The sequence below is a fragment of the Denticeps clupeoides genome, chromosome 16, assembly GCF_900700375.1.
Source record: "Denticeps clupeoides chromosome 16, fDenClu1.1, whole genome shotgun sequence".
NCBI lineage: Eukaryota > Metazoa > Chordata > Actinopteri > Clupeiformes > Denticipitidae > Denticeps > Denticeps clupeoides.
In genome coordinates, this window is record NC_041722.1 from 9,917,749 (window position 1) to 9,941,080 (window position 23,332).

The window sequence follows — 23,332 nt, forward strand, 5'->3', positions numbered from 1 at the left end:
AGGGTGCTTGTCTTCGGCGCACTAATACAGTCACACATTCTTTTATTAATCTGGCTCAGTGCTGCAGCACAAAACAACATAATTTGCAAAACCACTTGATGGCTTCAAAAGATTTTTGTCCCGGCTGCCTGTGCTCAGAAAAGCAATGAGGGTATGGAAACAGTTTACACTAGGTGTGTGGTACTTTTTTTGGTGGCAGTGGGTGATGGAAGGGTGGTGCTGATGGAAGGGGGGAGTGGTCAGGGAAGCGTATATGCTGGCGAATGGATGTTGTATATATGCCGAAGAGGTTGTTTCATTCTGTCATATACAGAGGTCGGTTTATATTTAGCTTTTACTGATGCCTTTCACCATCCCTGTGTGTAAAAACATTGTAAAAGACAGGTACATGTAATGCCTCAGATACAACCAGTATTTATAACACAGATTCAATGATTTGCATAATAACAACGTCTATGAACTTTCTACCCAACCAGCCCTGACCAAACTCTTTGGCTTGTAGAAACAAACCAAAGTGCTTCAGTTAATGAGGCATCATGTTGAACACATCCAGAAGTCAGAGGGATCCCAGTGAACTGGTCTGACTCAAAATTATACTCCAACAAGATTTAAATCAAAACAAGCAGCATTTGGTTTTTCCTACATCAAAGCCATTAGCAGGCAATGGAAGCTGTGCCCAATGTCAAAAAACCCCAAACTAACAATTAAACACATGCTGCAATACGCCGAAAAACAGTTTTTAAACATATTTTATGCTCAGTCAAGTGAACGGTGGTTTAGGGACTACCTTAGGTCTGCCAAATGACATCTTCATGCTGCCAAAGTCCAGGATATAGAGGAAGTTAGCATATGAGCAAACAGGTAATTCAAGGTTATTCAGTGTGACAAGTGGGTTATTGGAGGTCAAGGAAAATGCACCCGTCCGTGTTCCCGTGTTTCATGTGATTATTTCTGCAAATAATCAGAAATCATAACACACTCGCTCCAGAACTACTCTGGCTACTCAAGGTTTGACGGCAGGAAATGAAAGTGTGCTTGTAAGATAAACACCAAAAATTATAGAGCTCTCAGAACCATAAAAAAATCTGAATGCACCAGTACGACACATGCACTTTGGTGCAATATAAGAAAAATCTTTACTGCTTGCTTGCATGTGAAAATTAACCACTTCTGAATATCAATTGATGTTTCGTTGCAAGATGCAAAAATATCAGTACTCCACGCTGCCAGTCAACAGTGACTCACTGACCTGTTGTCAAGGAAAATAATGTATTTTTTGAGGAAACATAGTCTGCGTCATCTGAAAAAAGTGACTTATATTCAGCATCCTTCCAAATGCCTGAAATATCATCCCATCTGACATGACCAGAAACCATCTCAGATAAAAAACTTTACTGCTTCCTGCTGACACAAAACATTACACACATTAAAGTCCAGCAAGGCCCCAATCAAAATTATTGATTCATAACAGTCCGCTTCAAAGGACTCTATGTTTCTGCTGTCTTTTTTTTTTTTTCAATGGCCTGTTTGATCTATATGGAAGTTTTATTGGGTAGAAATAAAGTTACACTGATTGGAGGTCCCACTGGGCCTCTGATGTCAGACTAAAACCTACAAAATATGCTCTACAACACAAGCATTACAATGTTCCAACTGTACATAGTAATCACATTTCACAAGTGACTGTTTAGACAATGACATTAGTTAGGCCTAGCGTATAAAAATTACAAAGCGCAATTCAACAGCAGCAATTACTGTGAATCTGGCAACGTCCTTGTACAGTACAGTACATTATTGTCAGTGCTTATTGAGTTTTCTCATATACAATCAGAATGACTGTACCTAAAGACAAACAATCTATGATTGTCAAAAATATACCATGTTGAAATGCCACATGAAAGATGTCTTCTATTTCGCGTATGAAAAAAAATTATATATCCTGGGAAGAATGAAACAAGTAGCCAACACATATGCACAGAGGATGTGTACGTCTGCGTATATTTTTATAATGTCTTTCAGGCCGACTACGTGCGTGTGCTTTTGAACACGAACTCCTTTGTATGTCAAACCTCACGTTTTTAATGGATCTCCTATAAAACCGTTCAGTGATCATGGTATTCAAATCACTGCAATAGCAAAACACTTCCTCCTCACGGTGTCTGGAAATGATCCTGAGTAGGAAGGCACACCACATCTTACATGGGGTTGCATGCTAGCTCTGTTCACAAACTATTTTTTCGCCCTGTGGTGGTGTGTGATCGTTTAAGGAGGCTTAATCAACATGTATTGATGCTGTGTATATTTTGTGAATCATTTTATGGGACCTTCTTTTTCTGGACCCTTTGTACTTTGGCCAAGAAATTGTGCTGGTTTTGACAACACTCCAGCATGGGCCACCATGACATTCAGCAAGAGTGTCATTAACCTTTCAGAGCTGCAATTTGGGTTTATCTAGGATCTTCTATTGTTGAAGGTCACCACACCTAAAGCAGGCAGTGGGTGTGGAAAGACACTGCGATGGTGCTGAGGTCCCACGTGGATAATATGAAACCAAACAGCAAAATGATCCTATTCAGATGTGATGTAATCAGGGCAGACCTGGCTCTCATATAGTCAGTGCAGGTCTGGCCATCACGGAAAAAGGGCAGGAATTCACAACTCCAATTAGAGGTTCTTCTGTGTTATTCATCCGCTCTTTCATCCCAGCATTCTGTCATCCCTCCACATCCCTACAGTCTACAGTACATTTCTAACTTAGGACCACCCCGTGTCCTCATATGGTAGGTTACTCTTAAAAAAAGAAAAAGAACAGACGAGAAAGAAAGGGAAAAACAGGAATGTGGAATGACTCTTTCGGGGGTGGGTTGGGGGGGGTTAATCGTTTTGAGGACTGCAGTGAGGAATCTAAATAATACAGTTCAGGTTTTGATATAACTATTACTGCCTGTGAAGAGCCCTTTGATGTTAATTGAAACCACTGGGCAGCAATCTGCTTTATAGCACTGACAAATAACAGTTTCCTAAGGCTTATCATTGAAGGTTAGAAAATGGTGTGTGTGTATGTGTGTGTGTGAGGGGGTGTGAGCGGGTGTTATGATCACATACTTGTGCCATATGCTCACCCAATACAAACGAAAACCATAAAGCCATTTTTCCCCCCTTTGAACATATTATATGATGCTGACAATAGTTACAGGGCCCTGGCAAAGAGGAATGGCACCTAAAATCTACTACCTCGGTTTTCCTCTACTTGTATAAACCACACCACAATCTGGTAATGTGGTAATAAAATGTAGGTGGCCTGGTGTAAAGTCACGGAGAGGAACCCTGGCTCTTTATTGGTAAAGGTGCCCATTGTCGTACGTACAGTTCAAACCAGCTGAAGCCTGAAAGCGTCAGGCAGACTAACAATGTTGCACAGCTCTGTTTCCAATAATGACCGTGCACTCTGTCTGCGTCTGTCTTCTTTTACTGCGCTGCGTTGTATTTCTGGCAGTGTGTTCACTTTACCTTTGATTTTTGCCAGGCATTTTCAATACGTTCATCATTATATCATGGTAGAGTGAAAAAAAAGGCCTGTCGAAGGATCATCTGGAGCTGATGCAACGGAGAATAATAGGGAGCAGAGCGCTGGTCAAGGTTTCAAAAAGAAGAAAAAAAAAAAAACGAGATTAAGACACAACATAAGTGACGAAGAACAGATAACTGAACGGGGATAATGTATTATTTCAGTAAATTAGATCTGCACGATTGATTCCAAATTACAGTGGACAGTAATGACAAAGCATGTACAAATTTCAGAATTTTATTTAAAAAAAAGGTTAAAAGTTAAAATGAGGACTACGCCAAAATATACATTTTGTATACATTTAAATATATGCTTTGAAAGCAAGACATGCTTTTTTCCCCAAAAAGGTGAAGATCAAGATGAATCTTATATTAGACCGAGATAAAATTAAGCCAGCAGCCAACTTGAATGAAAAGAAGAAGCATAGAATAGCAGTCTGGCTTCCACACACTCCTTTAGACTTTTAGACAACTACAGTAAATGCATGATAAAACACCCTGATTAGGAAAACACTTACATGTTTTAACGTCACCTTTGCCTTATGCACATTTATCATTTAATATAATTTGACAAAGACATTTTTCAAACAGGTATTTAAACCATAAAGATAAAGGAGGAAATGTAAGTTATAAATAGGAATCAAAAGAGTTCATCTGTTTATTGCAACAGGATGCCAGAGACACTGAAATCTATGAAAGCATAAGAGCTTTGAGCTTTTTACAAGACAGGTGAAAGGAACACATGCATTCAATCCCGGCACCGGCTTGCTTGGGTCAGCACTACCATAAAAGAAAAGAGATTACAAAGAAAACTAATGAAGACACTGATCAAAGTCTGTAATGGTAATACATAGCAGGTGTTTCAAACCTTACAAACCCTCCCCACCCCCAGCGGAGCCTGAGCTTATATCTTTCCCAGACATGTTTTTTTTTTGTCTTCAGCTAAAATGAATAACGCAGCACAGTTTTCATCGTGATTCGAAATATGTTATGTGGTATCTCAGTAACACCGAGAAGGAGAAGCCCTTTTAACATGCATGTGATGCAAAAATGGTCTTACAGACTTTTTCATGGCTCATGGTTTGGCGGCTGTAAAAAGAACATCTTGGTTTTCAGTGGCGCCCACCTTCTCTTGGGGAACACCTGGATCTTGATGCTGAAAGATGTTTGATGTTGGCCAAATCTGGAACATGTTCAAAGCATGATTGCTATTTTCGCACAATTTGAAATGTGCTGTTTCTAATTCACAAGTTCTTAACATTAACATTCTTAACATTGTTATCATTATTACTACTTTATTACTATTTATAAAATATCAACAGCAATGAAACCTGAAATTAGAACTAGAAAAAAAGAATAATAAAAACCATATATAAACTAGATCACTGAAAAATTATTAATAATAGTAGTATTTGTAAAACATTTTTATTATTATAATTATTATTATTCAACTACTGCTGACACTACACATACACACACACACACACACACACTCTCTAGAGAGAGAGAGAGAGAGAGAAAGAGAGAGTGACACTTAGCCAGTAGGATTTGACAGAAGAGCTTCACTATATGTCAGTTTCTCGCTGAGGTCACGTAGAGGGACTGTTTCCGGTTCGAGTTAATTACAGTGAGGCTCTCTTCCTGAAACCGACATGGGAAGTGTAGTTTTAAATGTAAAGGCGGTAAATTAATTTGCCATTTTGAGTTATTATGCCAATTTTAAAACACACTAACAATCGTTTTGTGATCATTTTCCATGGTAAGAAACTGTTTCTGGATTATGGATGTGTCACGGCGCCTTTAAAATTTTAAATGGAAAACGGAGAGAACTACAACTCCCGAGACACTTCCTTCTGAAATCGAGGCTGTGTAAACACTATTCCAGGAACATGAAAAGATCGGATGACAGTGAGAGGGAGAAGAGAAGAAAGGTATCGCTTGTAGTTTTCTCTCAGTTCGCTAAGCGTTACGCGAAGTTGGATAATTTTCTTAAAAATGTCCTAAACCTCCCAGACAGGTGTTGCATGCAATTTTGCGCCGTCTGGGAGGCAGTACAAGTGATCGCATTGCTCAGATGGATGTTTCGCCTGCTCGCCTCTCCTGTTCTTTTTCTTTTTTTAAAATTCTCTCCTCGTTTAAAAAAAAAAAGTCAAGCACCCAAATGTGACGTTCCGTGTTCGACTAAACGTCTCGTTTCCGCCCATGCGAGTATTGTCCGGGCTTTTGTTTAGCTCTGCGACGATTACTTTGCAAACGGCACCGCAAGTCAGACACCCGCCCCCCAATCCCAGCGGCAAACGAACCGTTATTAGGCGGTAATAATCCTGCTATTATCCGCCTCGGTCAGGTGTCGCTCTTTTGTAGGTCGGGCTTGTGTGGCGGCATTAAAAGCACCCACGCCCGCCGTGGGAAGCGATGACCTGTGAGCTGCAGCTGTGGGAGTTTGAATGAATTTCCATGCAGGGGATGCCTTCCAGATAAATGACGCGTGCAAATGTTACTTCTGGCCTTTTGCAAGACGCATCATGCATCTTTACCTGCGCAACAAGGCCGGGGTTAAATTTGCACAGAACGATTTGCTCATTCATATAAAATTATTTCATTGCATTATTTCATAAGCATTATTGTATTACACTGCCCTTACAACCGTGCTCATTGCTATGCATGGTATTTTTTTTACTCTATTTCAGTTTTTTGATGTCTTAATTGACTTTTGCGCAGTTTTTCCTGTTTGTATAGCCCGGTTCCATCGTTTAGACACCTACGTTACGTGCTGAGAGCTCCGGTTCTGTCGTTGATGGGCTGTGAGGTGAAGCCATGGCCAGTGGCAGATGTGTTATTCTGCATGTGGAAGCGGCACCAGCTGAGTGCTGCGGTTCTGCCGCGCAGAGGCCTGCCGGGGGGGGCCGCCCCGCGCGCAGATTTGGCCCCGGTCTCCGATGGCACATGTGTTTGGATCATGTCAGACAGCACAGAAACTATGTAGGACGTGGTTCCTCCTGTTTATGAAATCGGCCATGGCGGCCATATGAGCCGCACCGAGAGAACGCGTTCCAGATGGCCCCTAGACGGGCAAACCTAATGGCTCTGCTTCCCCTTTCAGACAAATAAAAGGATGAGCAAAGGAGAAGATGGTGAAATGGCTGGAAAACCACAGATTGGCCAAATTAGGAGACTCATATTTATCCCAGTGGCCCTTTACAGCAGTGCCAGGGACCACTTGATCATAATAAGTAATAGTTGAAATATGGCTGTAGGTCTTGTTTGTGAACATATTTGCAGTTATGCTCAATCATTTGGAAATGTGATATATGGTGTCTTCTCATATGTCAGATGAGTGGATATAAGCTATTCATCCTCAGCCTTAAAAATGCTCACGTCTTTTGGATCTGCACTTTTTTTAACCATATGACGGCATGTGCATACTCAGATCTTTTAAATCTCTGTCATGTGTCCTTATGGAGATGATGTTAGAGGAATAATATTTATTGGACAAGAAGGTTGGACAGTAATAATATTAATAATAATAGTCTTGATCTTCATCTAGTTTTCATTATTGTGAATTTCAGACATATTCATACACACACACAGATATAAGCAGATAGTCAAATATCTGAAGATACATTATGAGCAGTGTATATTTAGATGGCTAGGCCATCTTTAATATACTATTTTCTGTTTGCTTCTTATAATACAGTAAAAATAGTTTTTTGTTTTTGCAATGTCTTGTAACTTCATGTCGTGGCATTGGAGGAGATTTGCTGATATAATGGGCTAGCTATTGCCCAGCGACGAAATGTGCACTCCATCAAAAATGAGATTCCTTTATATAAAAAGATAAAGGCAGAACGGCAGCATAAGTAATGGTCACACAGGGTGAGCAGATGTTTGGAGGTTTTCACTCTACTCTGGATATCAACTCATATGGGGGATCAGTGGCTTTTTGTATTTTTTTCTGCTTGTGTGTTAGCTTGAGCAAGCTGTTTAGGGTATTTAATTTCTAAACGCCCATTAAAATGGTTTGTGTTCCCCTTGGCAATTCTGTTAAATTAACAACTAGCAGGGTAAAAGCTGATTATGTGGCCACACATCCAGACATGGTTAATCAATCCCCCCCAACCCCTTGCAAAATGTTAGCCTGTGAATTAGTGTAAAAGTAACGATTTATGGCAACTAATGCCGACACGCTGTCATGTTGTAGCCAATGTTTTAGCAGGAGGTGGTGTCACTTTCCACCGAATCAGTAGCTTTTTCACGCCGCCGGCCATTTCTTCTGCTCCTGGTTACTCTACACGCTTCCCACCTCTATTAATGAGCCAATAATTGAGAAATAGTGCCGGCCCCTGACATAAAACACACTTTGGAATATATAAAGGGTGCGGCGCGCAGGCCACCACAGGGGTGGATTTACATTCTGGTCCCGGCAAAGAACGTATGGGCGGGTCGGGGGGGGCGCGGTGCGGCTCCAGACTTCATCAGACCCCTGCTGCCTGGCCAGAGAGGGGGAGAGGAGAGGGAAAAAAAAAAAAAAAGAGCGCCGGAGAAATACAGCTCTGGCTGATAATGATACCATTACACTAATGGAGCCAGCAAATGAAGGAGAACCCAGACACCTTGCTTTATTACCAGAGGGGGCCATTTCCGCGCTGCATTCCTAATGGCCTGAGCTCTGGGTATTGATCAACCCATCATGCTGCTAATCCTTAGCTGAATTACTTATCAGCGGGCCAGGACGTCGATGGGGCCACCGCCCCGAGTCCGGCTCCACTTGTGCCACAGGGGCCGTGAAGGCTCGGGAGGCCTGGCCTCTGCCTGGGTGATTTAGGGCCGTGATGGGTTGATGCTGAAGAGGTTCTACCTCATTGGATCATTTTCCCCCCACTGCTGTTGCTGTTTTTTTTTTTGGGGGGGTGGGGGGTAAGGGAGGGAATCGGTTAAGGGGCATTCTGGGAATCGGGTGGTTAAGTAAATGCGGCTAAATACTTTGGTTTAATTAAGGAGCAGGCAATTGCCAGGTTCCTCCCACTTTATGGCCTTTGTTGAAGAATGGGGAGCGTTAACGGTGGAGAGTGATGGGGCCACTGTTGTCCTCCGTGATTAAGCCGTGCTGTAAATAACGTCTGGCACTTTCGGCCCCTTGTCACTGTGGACACGTGCGGGCCTGATTGCGAGCCGCTGTCTCCTCGCATCAGCACTTCCTCCTGCCCCAGGAAGTCGGTCAAGTTGGAAAGAGCGCGTGTTCGGGACTAATAATAACACGGCTCTCGGCTGCGTGACATGATTAAAACCTGGCCGAACGCTTGTCGTATTGACATGGCCGATAAGCCGCAGTCGTTGGTCTGTCACCCGCCGCCGTCCCCCCTGCATGAAGTCATCAGCGTAGCCGTCATTCCTTCTGCCCCTCAGCCAATCAAAGAGTTTACCTTAAGGGAAGCGTTTCCCCTCCCCTCATTACCACCCCGGCCGTAAAGAGATGAATATAGATATATATTCCATCGCCAAAGTGCAGGCCTGTCACGGGGAAACTAGGTATTGATCCGGGATATTTAGTCATTTTTTTCTGCTTTGCCATCAATATTGTGCAAGCGTCCCTCCATGCTGTGCTTGACCTCGGTCCCCGGACCCTTTTTTCACTCCCATTGGAGTTCAATGATATACTATTTTGAAAAGTAAATCAATGAATGTATATGAAGTTTTTTTAATGTAATATAGCGCGCTCCCGCAGGCCCTCTGGTGCTTCATTGATCGGGTACGTGGCCGGGCCTTGATTAGTCTGTTGTGAGGCTTTTCCCTTCTCTGTCATCTCCTTAGGCTGGTAAACATGGCCTGCGTGTGCTTTCTTTCAGCCTAGATGTTTCTTCAAGGTTTATGACGGCTCTTGTCATTATCTCCAGACATGCATACAAAAAAAAATGCATTTCCATGCCATGCCTGTGTTCTCCATGTGAAAATAGTAGCTTCAACTCTTACTCGCACCCTTTTTGTGGTTCCCCGGATTTCACGTCCGACTTTCTAAGAGCCCTTCAATGTCAGCATTTGGTTTGCATCTGTAAGCATATCAACTTTTATGACTCCTGCTGAATGATCTCAGGTCAGATCTCTACTGCTGTGTTGCTGGTTCCCATGTCTGTGTTTTTTTTGTGGAAAAAGCCTCTGTTATCTGTCCAAATTTTACCAGAGAATCAAAAGGGAAGGGGAGAGGGGACTAAAGAGCAGGAAAACAAGTTTGATTGGACCTACGGCCATTTTGTTGGGGTTGATTATCATGGTGCGCATCACGTGTTTCTCATGAAACCCGATCGGGGCTTTCGCACAGGGCTTTGCACAGGGCTTCGCGTATGGAGCCCCGTCCTGGCACGTCCCTGGCGCGTCCCTCCCTCGCTGGTGTTATCATGCGTCACGGATCCTCTTAACTGAACAGGCGCATCGGCCCGTAGCGTAGCGTTAGCATCCCTTCTCACAGGGCTCGTCTGTCAGGCAGTGGCCGTTCAGCAGCGATAGACACGGAATCAATCCAATCAATAGGCCCACGGTGACGGTGCAGAGGGGTCCTGAATAAACATGGGAATGACCCACTAACCCCAGACTGAGAGCCCACCGCCTCCGGGGGGTTCATTAGCCACTGCGGACTAAGATGTGTGCAGATCATTAGCGCCTTTTGAACTTGCGTGGTCGGTAGTCTTCCTCGCTCTTTTCCATCGCGCGGTCCCTGGGGACCGGCAGGACGGAATTGTCCTCGGTGTTTGTGTCTGTGTTTCTCTCATTAATGTGACAGCTGCTCAGGTGACAGTCCTCAGCCTGTTCTCATTAGAAATGTAAAGCAGGACTTTGGGATTCCGGCCTGTTTTGCAAACTACTGGATGCATGTGGATGACATGAAGCTGGAACACACTGCATGATGGGAAAAACCATGTAGGGTGTAGATTGTTCTTTTATGTGAGCTGATTATCATTGCCAGTGTTTTAGTCGGAGTAAAAGGTGCACTATGAATAAAATAAATAAACTATATGACTGAAACTGGAAATCCCTTAATGCTCCCAGACACCCGTTCCATCTATTTATTCCATATAATTCCAACATTTTTAAATTGTAGTTAATGATAAAAATAACCGCGGTGCTGATTACTGGTGTGTTATTGGGTGTTAACTGGTCACCATGTTTTACCCACAAGGTGACTGTGTCCTCTGCTGTGTTAATTGACCTCTACCTATAACCTTGTGTCTTGAAAGCCAGTAGAGTACATACTGTACGTTTAAAAATGCATTAAGATATGAATCTCTGTGCATTGTTTTGTCTTTTATGATGAATGATTCTAATTAATTGCCCTAGTAATGGCTGCTATCAACCTAAAACACTATCCTATTTTTATAAGTGGTCAGATATGATGTCAGCAGCATGGTAATGCTTGTGTGCCAGAAAAGGATAATGGTAGAGCAATACTGACAAGCATATATTCCCTCCAACACTGCCATCTGTTTTATTTAAAATATGTCTGTGTGTGTGTGTGTGTACGTATGCGTATATACTTATATAAATTTACACACACACAGGAACATGCACACACACACACAATTTTATATATATTTATACCTATATATATATATATATATATATATATATATAGAGAGAGAGAGAGAGAGAGAGAGAGAGAGAGAGAGAGAGAGAGAGAGAGAGAGAGAGAGAGAGAGAGAGAGAGAGAGAGAGAGAGTCAAAATTGCCTTTGCATCACCAGTGCAAAATGCCAGTAAAACCACTGTAACGGTACAAAAAATAAACGCCCAACGGGAAATAGTTGCCATTTGTTGCCAGGTGTTTAATGTGTAATGGTATGTGGGAACATTTATTGCATTTTCCTGGACTTCCAGAATGGCCCCATTCCAGCCTGTTTTAACCACCTGTGCTATTGAGCAGCGGGGGTGTTCCACTGCTGTTTATTTGTGAACTTATTTTCTTGTGTAACGGCTCACCTTTCCTGCAGCGGGAAACTACCTAGTTTGCTGGGCCTTTGCCTAACATCTGGCTTTTATTGAAGGTCCAAAGCCCTCAGTCACAAAAAGCTACAGGGGACCGTTTTTCACGAGCCCCTGTAAAACGGGTAACTGTTAATTTATACATCATAAGCTAATTTCTATAAATAAGCGCAGCGGAAGGGTTGCGCAAGTACCTGGCGTGCACCCTGACACCCGCGGGGAGGGTGAGGAAGCGGGCCCTGCCCTCATGCTGGAATCCGCCCTGGCATTAGTTGCCAGCTGGAGGTCGCTCGCCCAAGCGGCTCAGCCGGGCCTACACCTGAGTTTATGGAAGCAGCACGCCGAGTCTGAAGGCCCCCTAAACTTTCCCAGTTAGGCTTTGGTCTCAGTTGATGGACGTTGATGGGGAGGTAGCGGCCTGGAGGCCTGGATTGGTGAAAATGCGGACGTGTACAATAAAGGTGGTGTCATGAGTCTTTTTGGAAGGGAAAAGCTCTCATGCATATTTTCTTCTATTTGCTCACGAGTCTAACTTTGACTTACATATGTGATGCTGGCACTGGCGAAGCAGAAAATTTGACTGGCATACTGTCAGCCGTCTCGTTGCGTGGCGCTGTGATGGGCCGGTTTTTCGGGGGCACTGAGACGGCAGCGATGGAAGGGCGGTGGGTACGGAGCGCTGGTGTAGCCGTGCGGGGGCCTGTATTTGACTTCATTTCATATTTTGGGGTAGGCGGTGGTTGGGGGGGGGGACTCGGCGCGGTGGTGCATGACAGTTGCCTTTCATTGCTGTCTCCATTTCCCTTAACCTTTGACCGGCCCGGCACCCCACCCCCCCCAGCCCGGCTCGCTCTCTCCCACTCGGTGCGGTTGTGAATGACTGGCGGCGGGCGGAGGCAGGCTTGTCATGATCCCACTGTCAGGGGCAGCCGGCGCCGCGCTCTCAACCCCTCTTTGTTCAACAGTCCGTTCTGCTAGCCACCGCCGCTGTCAACCACATGATCAAACGTGCATAAAGAAGGAACTCTCCGCAATTCCTCTCCCTCCCCTCCCTCTCCGGCCCATCATAATATAGGCAGATTTTACCCACCCCACCCCTTCCTTGCCCTGTCTCCTGCTCTGTTTATTCAGATGAGCTCGACTGGGGGGCCAGCAGGTCAGATCCGGTTGCCACGGTTTAGACAAGAGCTGAGATGTGTGGCATCTCGTGCGAAGATGGGGGCCAAAAGATGGGGAGGCGTCCCATCATGCTTTGCCGGTGAGGGGCTGCCATGTCAGGGCTGTCTGGAGCGATGGGGTAGAGGGCCCTGCTGGGACAAGGGGAGGCGGAGGGGACCTGGGGGGGTCAGCTGTCAGCCCCTGTGTCGATGGTGGTCTGCTCCTGTAATGTCGGGGTGGCCGGAGGGCAGTCACTGTCATTTGTAGCAAGACTGTTGAAAACTGAGGAGTCAAACAAGCATGTAGGCACCAGAGCATTTAGAAGTCAAACTCCCCTCTAAGGTGCCGGTGGACTTTCAGGGAGATGATCTCCATCTTTCTTTGGAGGAAAACTTTTCTCGCGTCGTTTTTTTTTTTTTTTTTGAGAGTACCTTGAGCTCTGAGCTTTTACATTTCTACTTAAGATTCCCTTTAACGTAAAGGCGGGGCTTAAGATATCTTTAAGTGCATTAGGGGGGTTTCTTAAGTTAAAGCTTCATACGCTCTCTGAAGTTTTGAATTTTCTCATAACCACCTTTGGTTCTTTGCCTGTTAAATTCTGATACACAAATGCAAAAAGGCAAAAGCAAGTTTGGTCAACCCATCACAGGAAGCATTAAACATCGAATGTAATATAAATTGTAATTGTAATATATGTCAATATATATGTAATATATGTGTGCATAACATGCTGTGCAGACACACTACAATTTATCCTCTGAACTTGTAAGTGTTGCATGTTGGTTTTTCTTGTATCAGGTTATTTTATATGAGTAACAATGTTAAATAAATAAATGTAGCAACTTTTTTTTTTTTTTTTCCACATTGTTGTTAATACTGAAAAGAGCAGGCGCGCGTGTTGGAGTGTAATCGCGCTTCGACGTGCCCCCTGCCCACATGCACGGGGGATGGCGCTTGTACCACGCGGACTCATGTAAATGCGCTGACAGCGCGCCGTCGCCGCTGAGTGACGGCGGGCACGGGCGGCATTAATCTCGCCGAGCGATTGCGCGCAAGCGACGCCTTGCCTGTCCCCAACTCCTCCGGAGAACAGACAGCCTCTGTCGAGTTATCACTGTTTGTAAGTGCTTCCGCTGCGCTGAGATGACAATGGGGATTAGTGCCAAGGTTCTTTAAACTGGGGGGGGGGGCAGCTGTCTTATCAGCAGCCACAGGATGCCGCCGCAGTGACTTTTCCTTGACTGTCAATTAAAGGGGGGGATCATTAACTTCAAGGGTATAAGTGTTCTAACACTGGTATTACGATGGGTAGCTAAGTCGCTGACAGATGTTCTAAGTTTAATTCTCCACTTGTTTTTTTTTTTTTCGTCCTTTAATTAATTTATGCATCACCCCCCCCCCCCCTCCTCCCCCCCCCTTTATTTCCCGCTCTTTCATTCACGATAATCTTGGTTGCCAGGGAGCTCACAAGGAAGATTCCCCGTTGTCACTCTGCAGTGTTCTTTGTAGGTTCGGTCGGCTAATGTATTCAATATCTACATAAATGAAAGGTAAACAGGATCTAATTGAGTGTGTGTTCCTATAGAGCTCTGCCGCTGTCATATTTGTTAGCCTGAAGGATTTTGACAGTGGTTTAGGACCCGTGGTATTACTTTGCAAAAGCTTCCGATCTAGTTCTTCATTTTTACAAAAAAAAAAAAAAAAAAAACATTAAACTGTTTTCCTTTTGATGTGGAGAAGTTTTCTGCTTACTCTGGTGAAATCCCTCTCTTTCCCGCTCTCTGTGAGCTATATCGGAGGACCTGAGCTCCGCCCGGGGAATCTGGCCGTGATGGGCAGCAGTCTGATAACGCAGGGGAAGGGGAGAGGGAGAGAGTCCCTGCTAATGGGCAAACTCTCTCGCTCTCCGTCCCCCCCCCCCCCCCCCCATCCGGTGACAGCTCGCTTCCCTTTGTTCTCCCGCTCTCTCCGCTCGGCTCCCTGGCCCACTCTCTGCCGGGGATTGGTGACAAGTTTTTGTGGGATGATCAAACGGAGCGGTGACACTTGATTAGGATACAGCGTGTGTTTACAGATGCGTGCGCGAACTACCCCCAGACAACAGGGAGACTTCACCCTGACTAATTAAATTTGCACCTGGGATGCCAGCTGCGACAACCACCGCAGCGCCCAGATTTATTTATGCCGATCCATACATACACACGGTGACATTTATAGAAGGCGACTGCGCCGAGGCCTCGTGTGCGCGATGCACGCGTTTCCAATAGCCGCCTTTATTGGGTTGCCATGGATATGGGGAAACGGTCTCCGTGCTGGGGTGGAGCCGGGTGGAGGCCGGCCGGTGGTTTGGGATGGCTGCAGGTGGCAGTGTGGAGCAGGGGTCAGGAGGGCAGTTTAAATTTGCATGGTTTAGTCTTTATTTTTCTAAAAAAAAAAAAAATATTCTTATGATTTTTGCTTGAAATATATCATATGATTTGTGTACTCAATATTTATATTTTGTGGTGAGTGTAGTATATGAATCATAGGAAAATAGTTTATAAAATTATGAAATTAGAATCCTGGGGGATTTTTGAGGCTACGCAAGCAATATAATATATATTAGATTTGGCTATCATTAGGATTGTGGATTTTCAGACAGTTTTGTGTTCTTTTACATCCTGAAGATGTCAACGTTCAGATCTACGTGCTGTGAATTCCCTTAGGTCATCACTGCCACACGTCATTGAGCAGTAAGGTATGTTGGTTTGATAAAAAATCAACCGATTTGCAGTTTGCTGAACTCAAGCTGCGGTTAAGTGTACAGAAAGAAAACAATAGAAAACATCTTGCTTTATCTAATAGAAGCAGTTGCTCTCATGTCTTAATAAAATGTTGCTGTTTGATCTCCAAACTCCATTTAAGATAATCATAAATGTAATTGTATAATTTCATTAATAGAAAACACAAAACACATTTAATATTCCATAGTTTATGGATAATGACTGTCTATGTACTGTTATTAAAAATGTAAAAATGTGTGCGTGTGACATAGTGTCTGTTCTTTCTGTAGTGATAAATGTGTGTCTTTATTTGCGGTGTGTGTGTGTATATAGCTGTGTTTGGCATCGCCAGCATAAGCGGGACATCACTCACCCGGCATCAGGCGACGGCGCTGTAATTTGTTGCTCGTCCTCTTCTCCCCCCTTCATCCCAGCGCCGCACCAAGCTTCAAATTGACCGGTGCTGACCGCTGGTCATGCTGTGCTACATAGGTTAGATGAAGTAATTATTTCTAGGCCACTGACTACAAACAAGATTAATAGTTTTTGAAACGGCCGTAATGGAGGGCTGACCCGGCGTGACATAAGCATTATTTCAGCCTCACCTCGCCTCTCAGCGGCCTCACCTCTGGGCCCGCGGCGGGGGTGATTTACACCCAGCGGAGGACGGGAGAGGAGGAGGTGCAGGAGCTGGATGGAGCTCTCCCATCTACATCTTAATCTCCATCCTAGCCAGCAACACGCCGTCAGGCCTGACCTGCTGAGGTGGAGCTCAGCACCTTTTAATCACTTCCTGTCTTTACTCGCTCTCGACCGTTGGTGGTTATTTCCAGTGCTGGCGGTACTGTGTTTGAATTCTCGCCGACCCCTGATCTGAGTTTCATCTGGTAAACCACCCGGTCCTGCTCCCTTCTGCCCGAGATGCCATTTTCCACGTCTTTTTATAAACTTTAAATCATCTGAGGACATGGCCACATGAGTCTCCCTAAGTGAAAACGGCCCTGCTGAGGGAGACGTGGTGGATGTCCTCCCACTAACCCGTCTGCGGCGCCCTGGGCTGGTCTGATACCCAGATGCACCAGCTGAGGGCCAGGCGTTTGGGATGAAGAGCAGGAAGTGCCGTCTGTCCCGGGTTGCTCTGTCTCCATGCCGTGCAAGATATTCCAGGTCCGGTGGAGCTGTCACTAGGTGGCAGTTGGACATCATTATATCATTGGTGTCTTCTGCCCCCACCTCCTGCTCAGGAGGGGCTACGTATACTTCAGATGCCATGGAGTTGTATTTTATTGGAAGTGGGCTCACCTCCGGTCCCGCAGGTCGTTAAACGCCCCAGAGTGTGACCTCCCGTGGCTCCGCCCTGTTAACCCCTTTGATTGGGTGTAATAATTAGTAAAACTGAACACCGACCATGGAAATTTGGCCTCACACCCCACGCATGGCGACCGGCAGCGGCAGTCGAGTACGTGACCAAGCCAGCGATCTGTCCTGACTGAGTGGCTCGGGGCCACGGCCCAGGATGCATTGCCACGGCACCAGCAGTGTTTTTTCGCTGGCTTCATATTAACCTCCGTCTGAGGTGCAGTCAGTCAGTGTGCCGCTACCAATTACATTTTCAAATGGGTGGGTTCGCGGACCTCATCGCTGTTAATCTGTCACCGCCCAGGCTACTGCCGAGAACGTGTAAAGAGGATTAAGCCGTTCAGTTCCTGGTAGAATACTGAAGGAGAAATAAATAAGGAAAATAGGATTGCCGTTGGCAGGGAGCAGATACCGTCTCCGTCTACCGTCTCCATATGTCTAGTGCCATTTAGGACAAGTTTCCTTCCTGGAATTTGTCTGTAAATCACATGAACAACAACCTCTGGTCAGATGGATTATAGGGCCCCGAATCTGCGATTAGGAAGATAATACTTACAGGCTCTTTTTTTCATTGGAGCATTCTCTTTTTCTAATAATGTCTTAAATGATTTCTTCAGCAATTTCCAGCATAAACATGATTTAGGTTATGAGTTCTTTGCATTTGTTTTTGTTTGTTTCAGTCCCTCAGTGGAGAGCAATGGGTACGCCGAGTGCCAATGGCTGATAGTGACCAGTGGTGGAACTGCGATTCATAGTACATTAAAAAGTAGTGATTTATAGTGATTTTACAGTAAAAAATTAATAAAGATTCATTTAGACCTAATCCCATATGATATTGCATGACATAACTATAGAACTTGTGGCGCTGTAGTGGCCTAGTGGGTAAGGAAGCGGACCCGTAATCGGAAGGTTGCGGGTTCGAGCCCCAAACCACCAAGGTGCCACTGATGTACGCTGAGCAAAGTACCGTCCCCACACACTGCTCCCCGGGTGCCTTTCATGACAAAGGGTGACTAGGGGTGATGCGCTAACTGCAGAGGACACATTTTGTTCTGTGCACCGTGTGTGGTGCTGCAGTGCTTCACAATGACAGTCACTTCACTTTCTTTCTTGTTTTCTATGTAACATAATTTTTTATCATTCGGTTTTGTAGAATAAAGTACTACTATTTGTACTGTGTTGGTATGAATCATATAGTTATCATGGTGCTTTATAGTGTTATTATATTGAAGTAGTGACCCAGCCCTTCTGGGGTTGTTGTTGTTGTACATTAAACAGACATTAAATGAATTGCATATTTGCCTGTGGTTGTCCTTTGATGAAACTTTAATAGGCAGCGTGTGCATCTGGGGCAGTGGTGGCCTAGCGGTTAAGGAAGCGGCCCCGTAATCAGAAGGTTGCCGGTTCGAATCCTGATCCGCCAAGGTGCCACTGAGCAAAGCACCGTCCCCACACACTGCTCCCCGGGCGCCCGTCATGGCTGCCCACTGCTCACTCAGGGTGATGGGTTAAATGCAGAGGACAAATTTCACTGTGTGCACCGTGTGCTGTGCTGCTGTGTATCACACGTGACATTCACTTTACTTTATTTCTGTCTAAATTTGCGTCACCCGTCAAACAATGACGCGTCCCCTCTAAAGTAAGATTTGTTATCGACGTATGCTAATTTTGTATTGGACACAAACATGAGTGCACACAAGCCCATGGTCTTTAACTACAGCCCTGTCAAGTGAGAGGCGTGGGGGTCACACTGGTTCAAAGCAGACATGTCTCGCCACATCACTCGTATTGAATTGTTTGTTGAGAAGAAAACCAAAAAAAAAAATAAAAAATCAGTGTGAAACAAAATGGCCAGGTACAACTGTGACCCCCCCTCCCTGCAGCAGCTGCATGGCCTAAAGAGCGTGACAGGTTCTAGGGCTGAAATTTAACGCTTGGGCTGCATATTGATCTGGCCTGGCTCTCCAGCGCCAGCGGAGGAACGGGGCGGGGGGTTTGGAGGAGGGCACCCGTCTCCTCAGCCCTGGGTCTGTCCTTGACACCGCCTGTGGGACGAGCCTGGAGGACGCTGTGCCGCACCAGACCAGGCAGGACGGTGCCGGGCGGGGAACTGGGCCAGAGCCGGGCGGGGCTCCTGAGGGTAGCCTGCACTTTGCAGGGGAATATTGATTTTTTTTTTTTTTTTTTTTTTCCTCGGAGGCGAGAGCGATCTCTGTAGCGATGACTTCTCCTTGACTGCACCTCGGGACCCAAGGAGCGGCCCTGTGGCCCCCGCACATCCTCGGCTTAAAACGGCTAATCACCGCATTTCAATCAACGCCCTCGTTCCCCACTGCCCGCACCCCGCTTCCTTGCTCACACTTTCCCTCAACGCGTGGTCTGGCGTCCGGATGCCAGGGGATGGCATGTCACCGTTAAAACGCTCCGAGTGTAAAACAGCTGACCTCATAAAGAAAAAAAAGCCGGGCTCTTCCGTGGTAATTTGAAGGTGAAAACTAAAAAGCCCCTTTTATCGACATAATCTTAATGGACGTGTTATAGCCTCCTCACAAAAAATAACAATTAAAAGGGAAAAGTGTCCGGCGGCTCGGCCAGCGTGACATCAGAGAGTTGTTTTAACTTTGCTCTAGCTGAAAGGTCACAGGAGCGTCGCTTCTTCTCCGAGGTGTGCATGGCTGTGAAATGGATGTTGACGCCGAGGACACGTTGAAAAAGCACTTAAATGGCGTGCACACGACCCCCCCGTCCAAAAAAAAAAAACCTCTCATGAGCTCCGCGCGCATTGGTAAATTCTCAGGAACTGATTGATCTGCGGTAACTTTGTCCTGTTAGTGACGCACCTGCCGGGGTTACACCTGCCGACTTCCGCGTATTTGCGGCTAATGCGTGGGGCTAATTAATGATTCATGCCGCCTGCCCCGCGGTGTCTGTAATGTGATTAGACGCGAGCTCTGAAGAGGGCATGACAGGTCCTCGGTGCGCCAGGCCTTGAAATTACAGACCACATGTTCGGATAGATGGATGGATGGATTTTAATATTAATGATCCCACCTTCCTGTGACCCGCTGTTAAGTGAAATGAACAATGTCCCCCTTCAGAGTGTAACAACAATTAGACAGGGAGCACAGGCCGCCTGGCCATTTTTCACCACCTGCGTGTTTCCTAACAGAGAGGGACAGCTTGTTGTGTGTGTGTGTGTGTGTGTGTGTGTGTGTGAGTTCGCCATAAGGCCTCGTTACCCTGCAGGTAAAATTGAAAGGGGAGAACGCAATGCGTCAAATCAGCAAATTTACCCACCAGCGTAGGGTAAAAGTACTGATGTTGACTCAGACGTTGAAGTCTTTGGTGCTTTGAACCTTCACCTTTTGAGTCGATTTTGACAGGTTTTTTTTCTCCTTTTCACGGTTACCGCAGACGGAGCTCAGTGCGTTCTCACAGGCCCGTGAGTACGCATGTCCCTCTCTTGAGAGGCTGGGTGTGAATGGGATTACACATTACTGCTGCCTCCATGTCCCCCTTCTGTCAGCTCGTCCTGCCGGCGGCTCGGCCGCTCACTGCTGACGTCTTCCTCACACGCACCATCGCTATACAGGATCTGGCTGTTAGAAAGAAGGGCCGAGGCACCTGGATCACACCCAAAATGTTTGCTACGGTGTGTTTAAGTGTATTTAAACACTTTTTAACTCCCGTGATCAATGAGTGTGTTTGTGTGTGTGAGGTGGCACCTAGGCGCAGTATTATCTCACTGCACCTCGAGCTGCTCACAGACATGCCCTCAGCATGAGCTACGTGCTGTGAGCTCCCGCTCCTGTTTGCTCAGGTGTGATGCTCGACCGATCACACACACTCGCGCGCACAACACACACACTCATACACTCACAAAAACACACAACCGAGGCCGTTTCCCTGTTCCTCATTCCCCCAGACCACACTAACCCCAGACATTCTGCTACCTGGTGCCAAATGAGCAAAGGCGGAAACAGGACATACACCCCCCCCTCCCCGGACGGCCTTTTGAGGCGTTACTTCATGGCTGACTCGTCAAGGCGTTTGATTCACCGCCAGTTAGAAATGTGTCACGCAAGAGTGTGTTCTCCAAACACTCGTCTCTGTTCCGCGTCTCCTTTCCGATGCGTCATCGGCCCTCCACACCAGCACTCTTTGTCTGCCCCGTCATCACCAAGGTGACTGGAGCCTCGCCTCGTTTCGCTGCAGAGCCCCGCGCTGGTCGGAGGATGTCAAACCCGGGCCACACATTTTTATAAATGCAGCTCTTTGTGTGGATGTCACTGGTTTGGAATTTACGAATAGGCCAAGAGACACTGATGTGCAGGTGGGCAATACATCAGAGAAATATTTCTATGATGACATAACCATTTATATAGTCACCCATCTGAATGGCATAATGCCATATAATGCCATAATATTTGGGTAATAATGAAAACATGTTGATCATAAAATTGCTTTGGTTTCTGTTATTCATGAACTGTCACATGACTGTTTTTCCCCTAAATATTAATTGCAATCATTTTATTAATGTGTGATCAATGAATCGAGCCGTTTAATGCCATTTTCACATAATCGACAGGGGGCAATGCCAGCACTCAAGATTTAACCAATTTAATTAATTTTCATTCAGTCTTGGGACAGAATTTTTTTGTGTGTGTATATATATATATATATATATATATATATATATATATATATATATATATATATATATATATATATATATATATATATATATATATATATATATATATATATATATATATATATATATATATATATATATATATATATATATATATATATATTTTAAATTAATCTAATCACAGACAATGCAAACAAGACAGCAGTTGGTTCTGTTGGTGACTATGACCATCTCCAGGCACCATTCACCCAGGCATGTGTTCTTCTGGCCTGGCTTTGAGTTATGGTGACCCGAAGGCCTTACATCAATCTGCTACGAAGTGGTCGTAAAGCATCACAGAAAAATACCCTTTGATTGATACTGCATCAACATCGACCCACTTAAGTGTTATTATATCCAATATGCTATATGTGATAAACTGTCCTCTAAACCATATAATCCTGTCAGCAGTGAAAGATTTAGCAGATGAAAAATAATAATAATAACAAGACGAGATAAGGGCAGGTTTTTGGGGTGGGTGGCGCGGCTGTAATCGGACATGTTTATGATTATCCGATGGTAAATCCTGTTATTTTTGCGGCAGGTTGTCTCCGCCGCCGTGTTGTTTTGCTCTGAGCGGCTGCCTGTGATATGGCTGCAGCCCGTCTGCTACGGAGAGCCGGGTCTGTCTCCTGTTTTCACTGGAATTTGTGAGCGGCTTGATGTATTTGACATGTGCGTGACAGGCCGCTGGTGTGCTCAGGCACTGTGCTATCCGGCCCAGCTGTGTGTGTGTGTGTGTGTGTGTGTGTGTGTGTGTGAGAGAGAGAGAGAGACGGAGAAAGAGTATATCAGAACTGCTGAGCATTTGTTGTCAGACAGAGTTGGTGATATCATACTAACACACACACATAGACTTGCTCATCCACTGCCCCCGAGTCTGGTTTAATATCCTGACTTTCTGTCATGAGTGCGAATTTGACACCCACAATGAGTGTGCGTGGGGCTGTCAGGGCTTCTTCCCTCTCTCCTCAGCTGGCCATGAATACTGCATGTTATTTTGTTTTGTTGATTTCAGCTGTCTGAGGCCTCATTCTTCCTCTTTGTTTCCGCTGCTCGGAGAGGAAAGGCTCGGAAAGGCAGGATGCTGCATCTCAAAGAGAACTCGAAGCAGGTGCTGCTTTATTCCGGCCTTTATGGCAGCTTTGCGGTCCCTAAAAGTTTTGTATTGGAATAACCCTCGCAAGCAAGGATGTGGCCTCGTCACACCTTGCTCTAATCTTATTATCAGGAAATTTACTTCACTGGAATGTCACGGCAAAATTTGGCAGGACTCGCACTCTCCCTCTCTGTAAAAAACTGGGGGGGGTAAAACCAAAATAAAAGACTCCCAGATGAGATCACTGGCGTTATTAGGCCTCGCAGAAATATGAGAGCCGCGCAGTAAATGTCTGGGAATATATACGAGGCCTGTTCGGCTTTAACGTCGCTCTGCTGCGCTGAGCGCCAGTAGGGGGATCGGCAGGCGTGCTGTTACCCACGCTGCTCAAGGCCCGGATGGGGGTCGGCCTTCCCCGTCGCAACCTGGACCGCGCGGCCCTGCACCTGTGGGGAACAAATGGAAAAGAGCGGGGGCTCGGGGCGGGGGTCAGTGGGGGTGTTAAAGGGGGGCAGTGTGCACTTGTGAAATTTATTTGGGTATCACGGTTTTACACTGGTTGCCGCGGGATTTACAGGTCGGAATGGAATGTGGGCCAATGAAAGGCGCTTTGATCTCTCTACCAGGTTGCGTTTTATTGGAACGGCTAAGTACGGCACAGGGCATCTTTTATAAGGTTCCGAGGAACCCTTCTGCTGGCTTCAGAAAGCATAAAAATGTGAGA

The 23,332-nt window shown here is 45.5% G+C and overlaps 1 protein-coding gene across 1 annotated transcript in view; it reads left to right on the plus strand.

Annotated features, from left to right (window-relative positions):
• Positions 1-5,446: 5,446 nt before the first annotated feature.
• The window catches only part of fto (FTO alpha-ketoglutarate dependent dioxygenase), a 55,654-nt gene continuing 37,768 nt past the window's right edge, over positions 5,447-23,332 (plus strand). Inside the window, exon 1 of the mRNA XM_028956310.1 lies at positions 5,447-5,498. Within this exon, the coding sequence (XP_028812143.1) occupies positions 5,457-5,498 (42 nt within the window). The 5' untranslated portion in view covers positions 5,447-5,456. The remainder of the gene's footprint in view (positions 5,499-23,332) is intronic.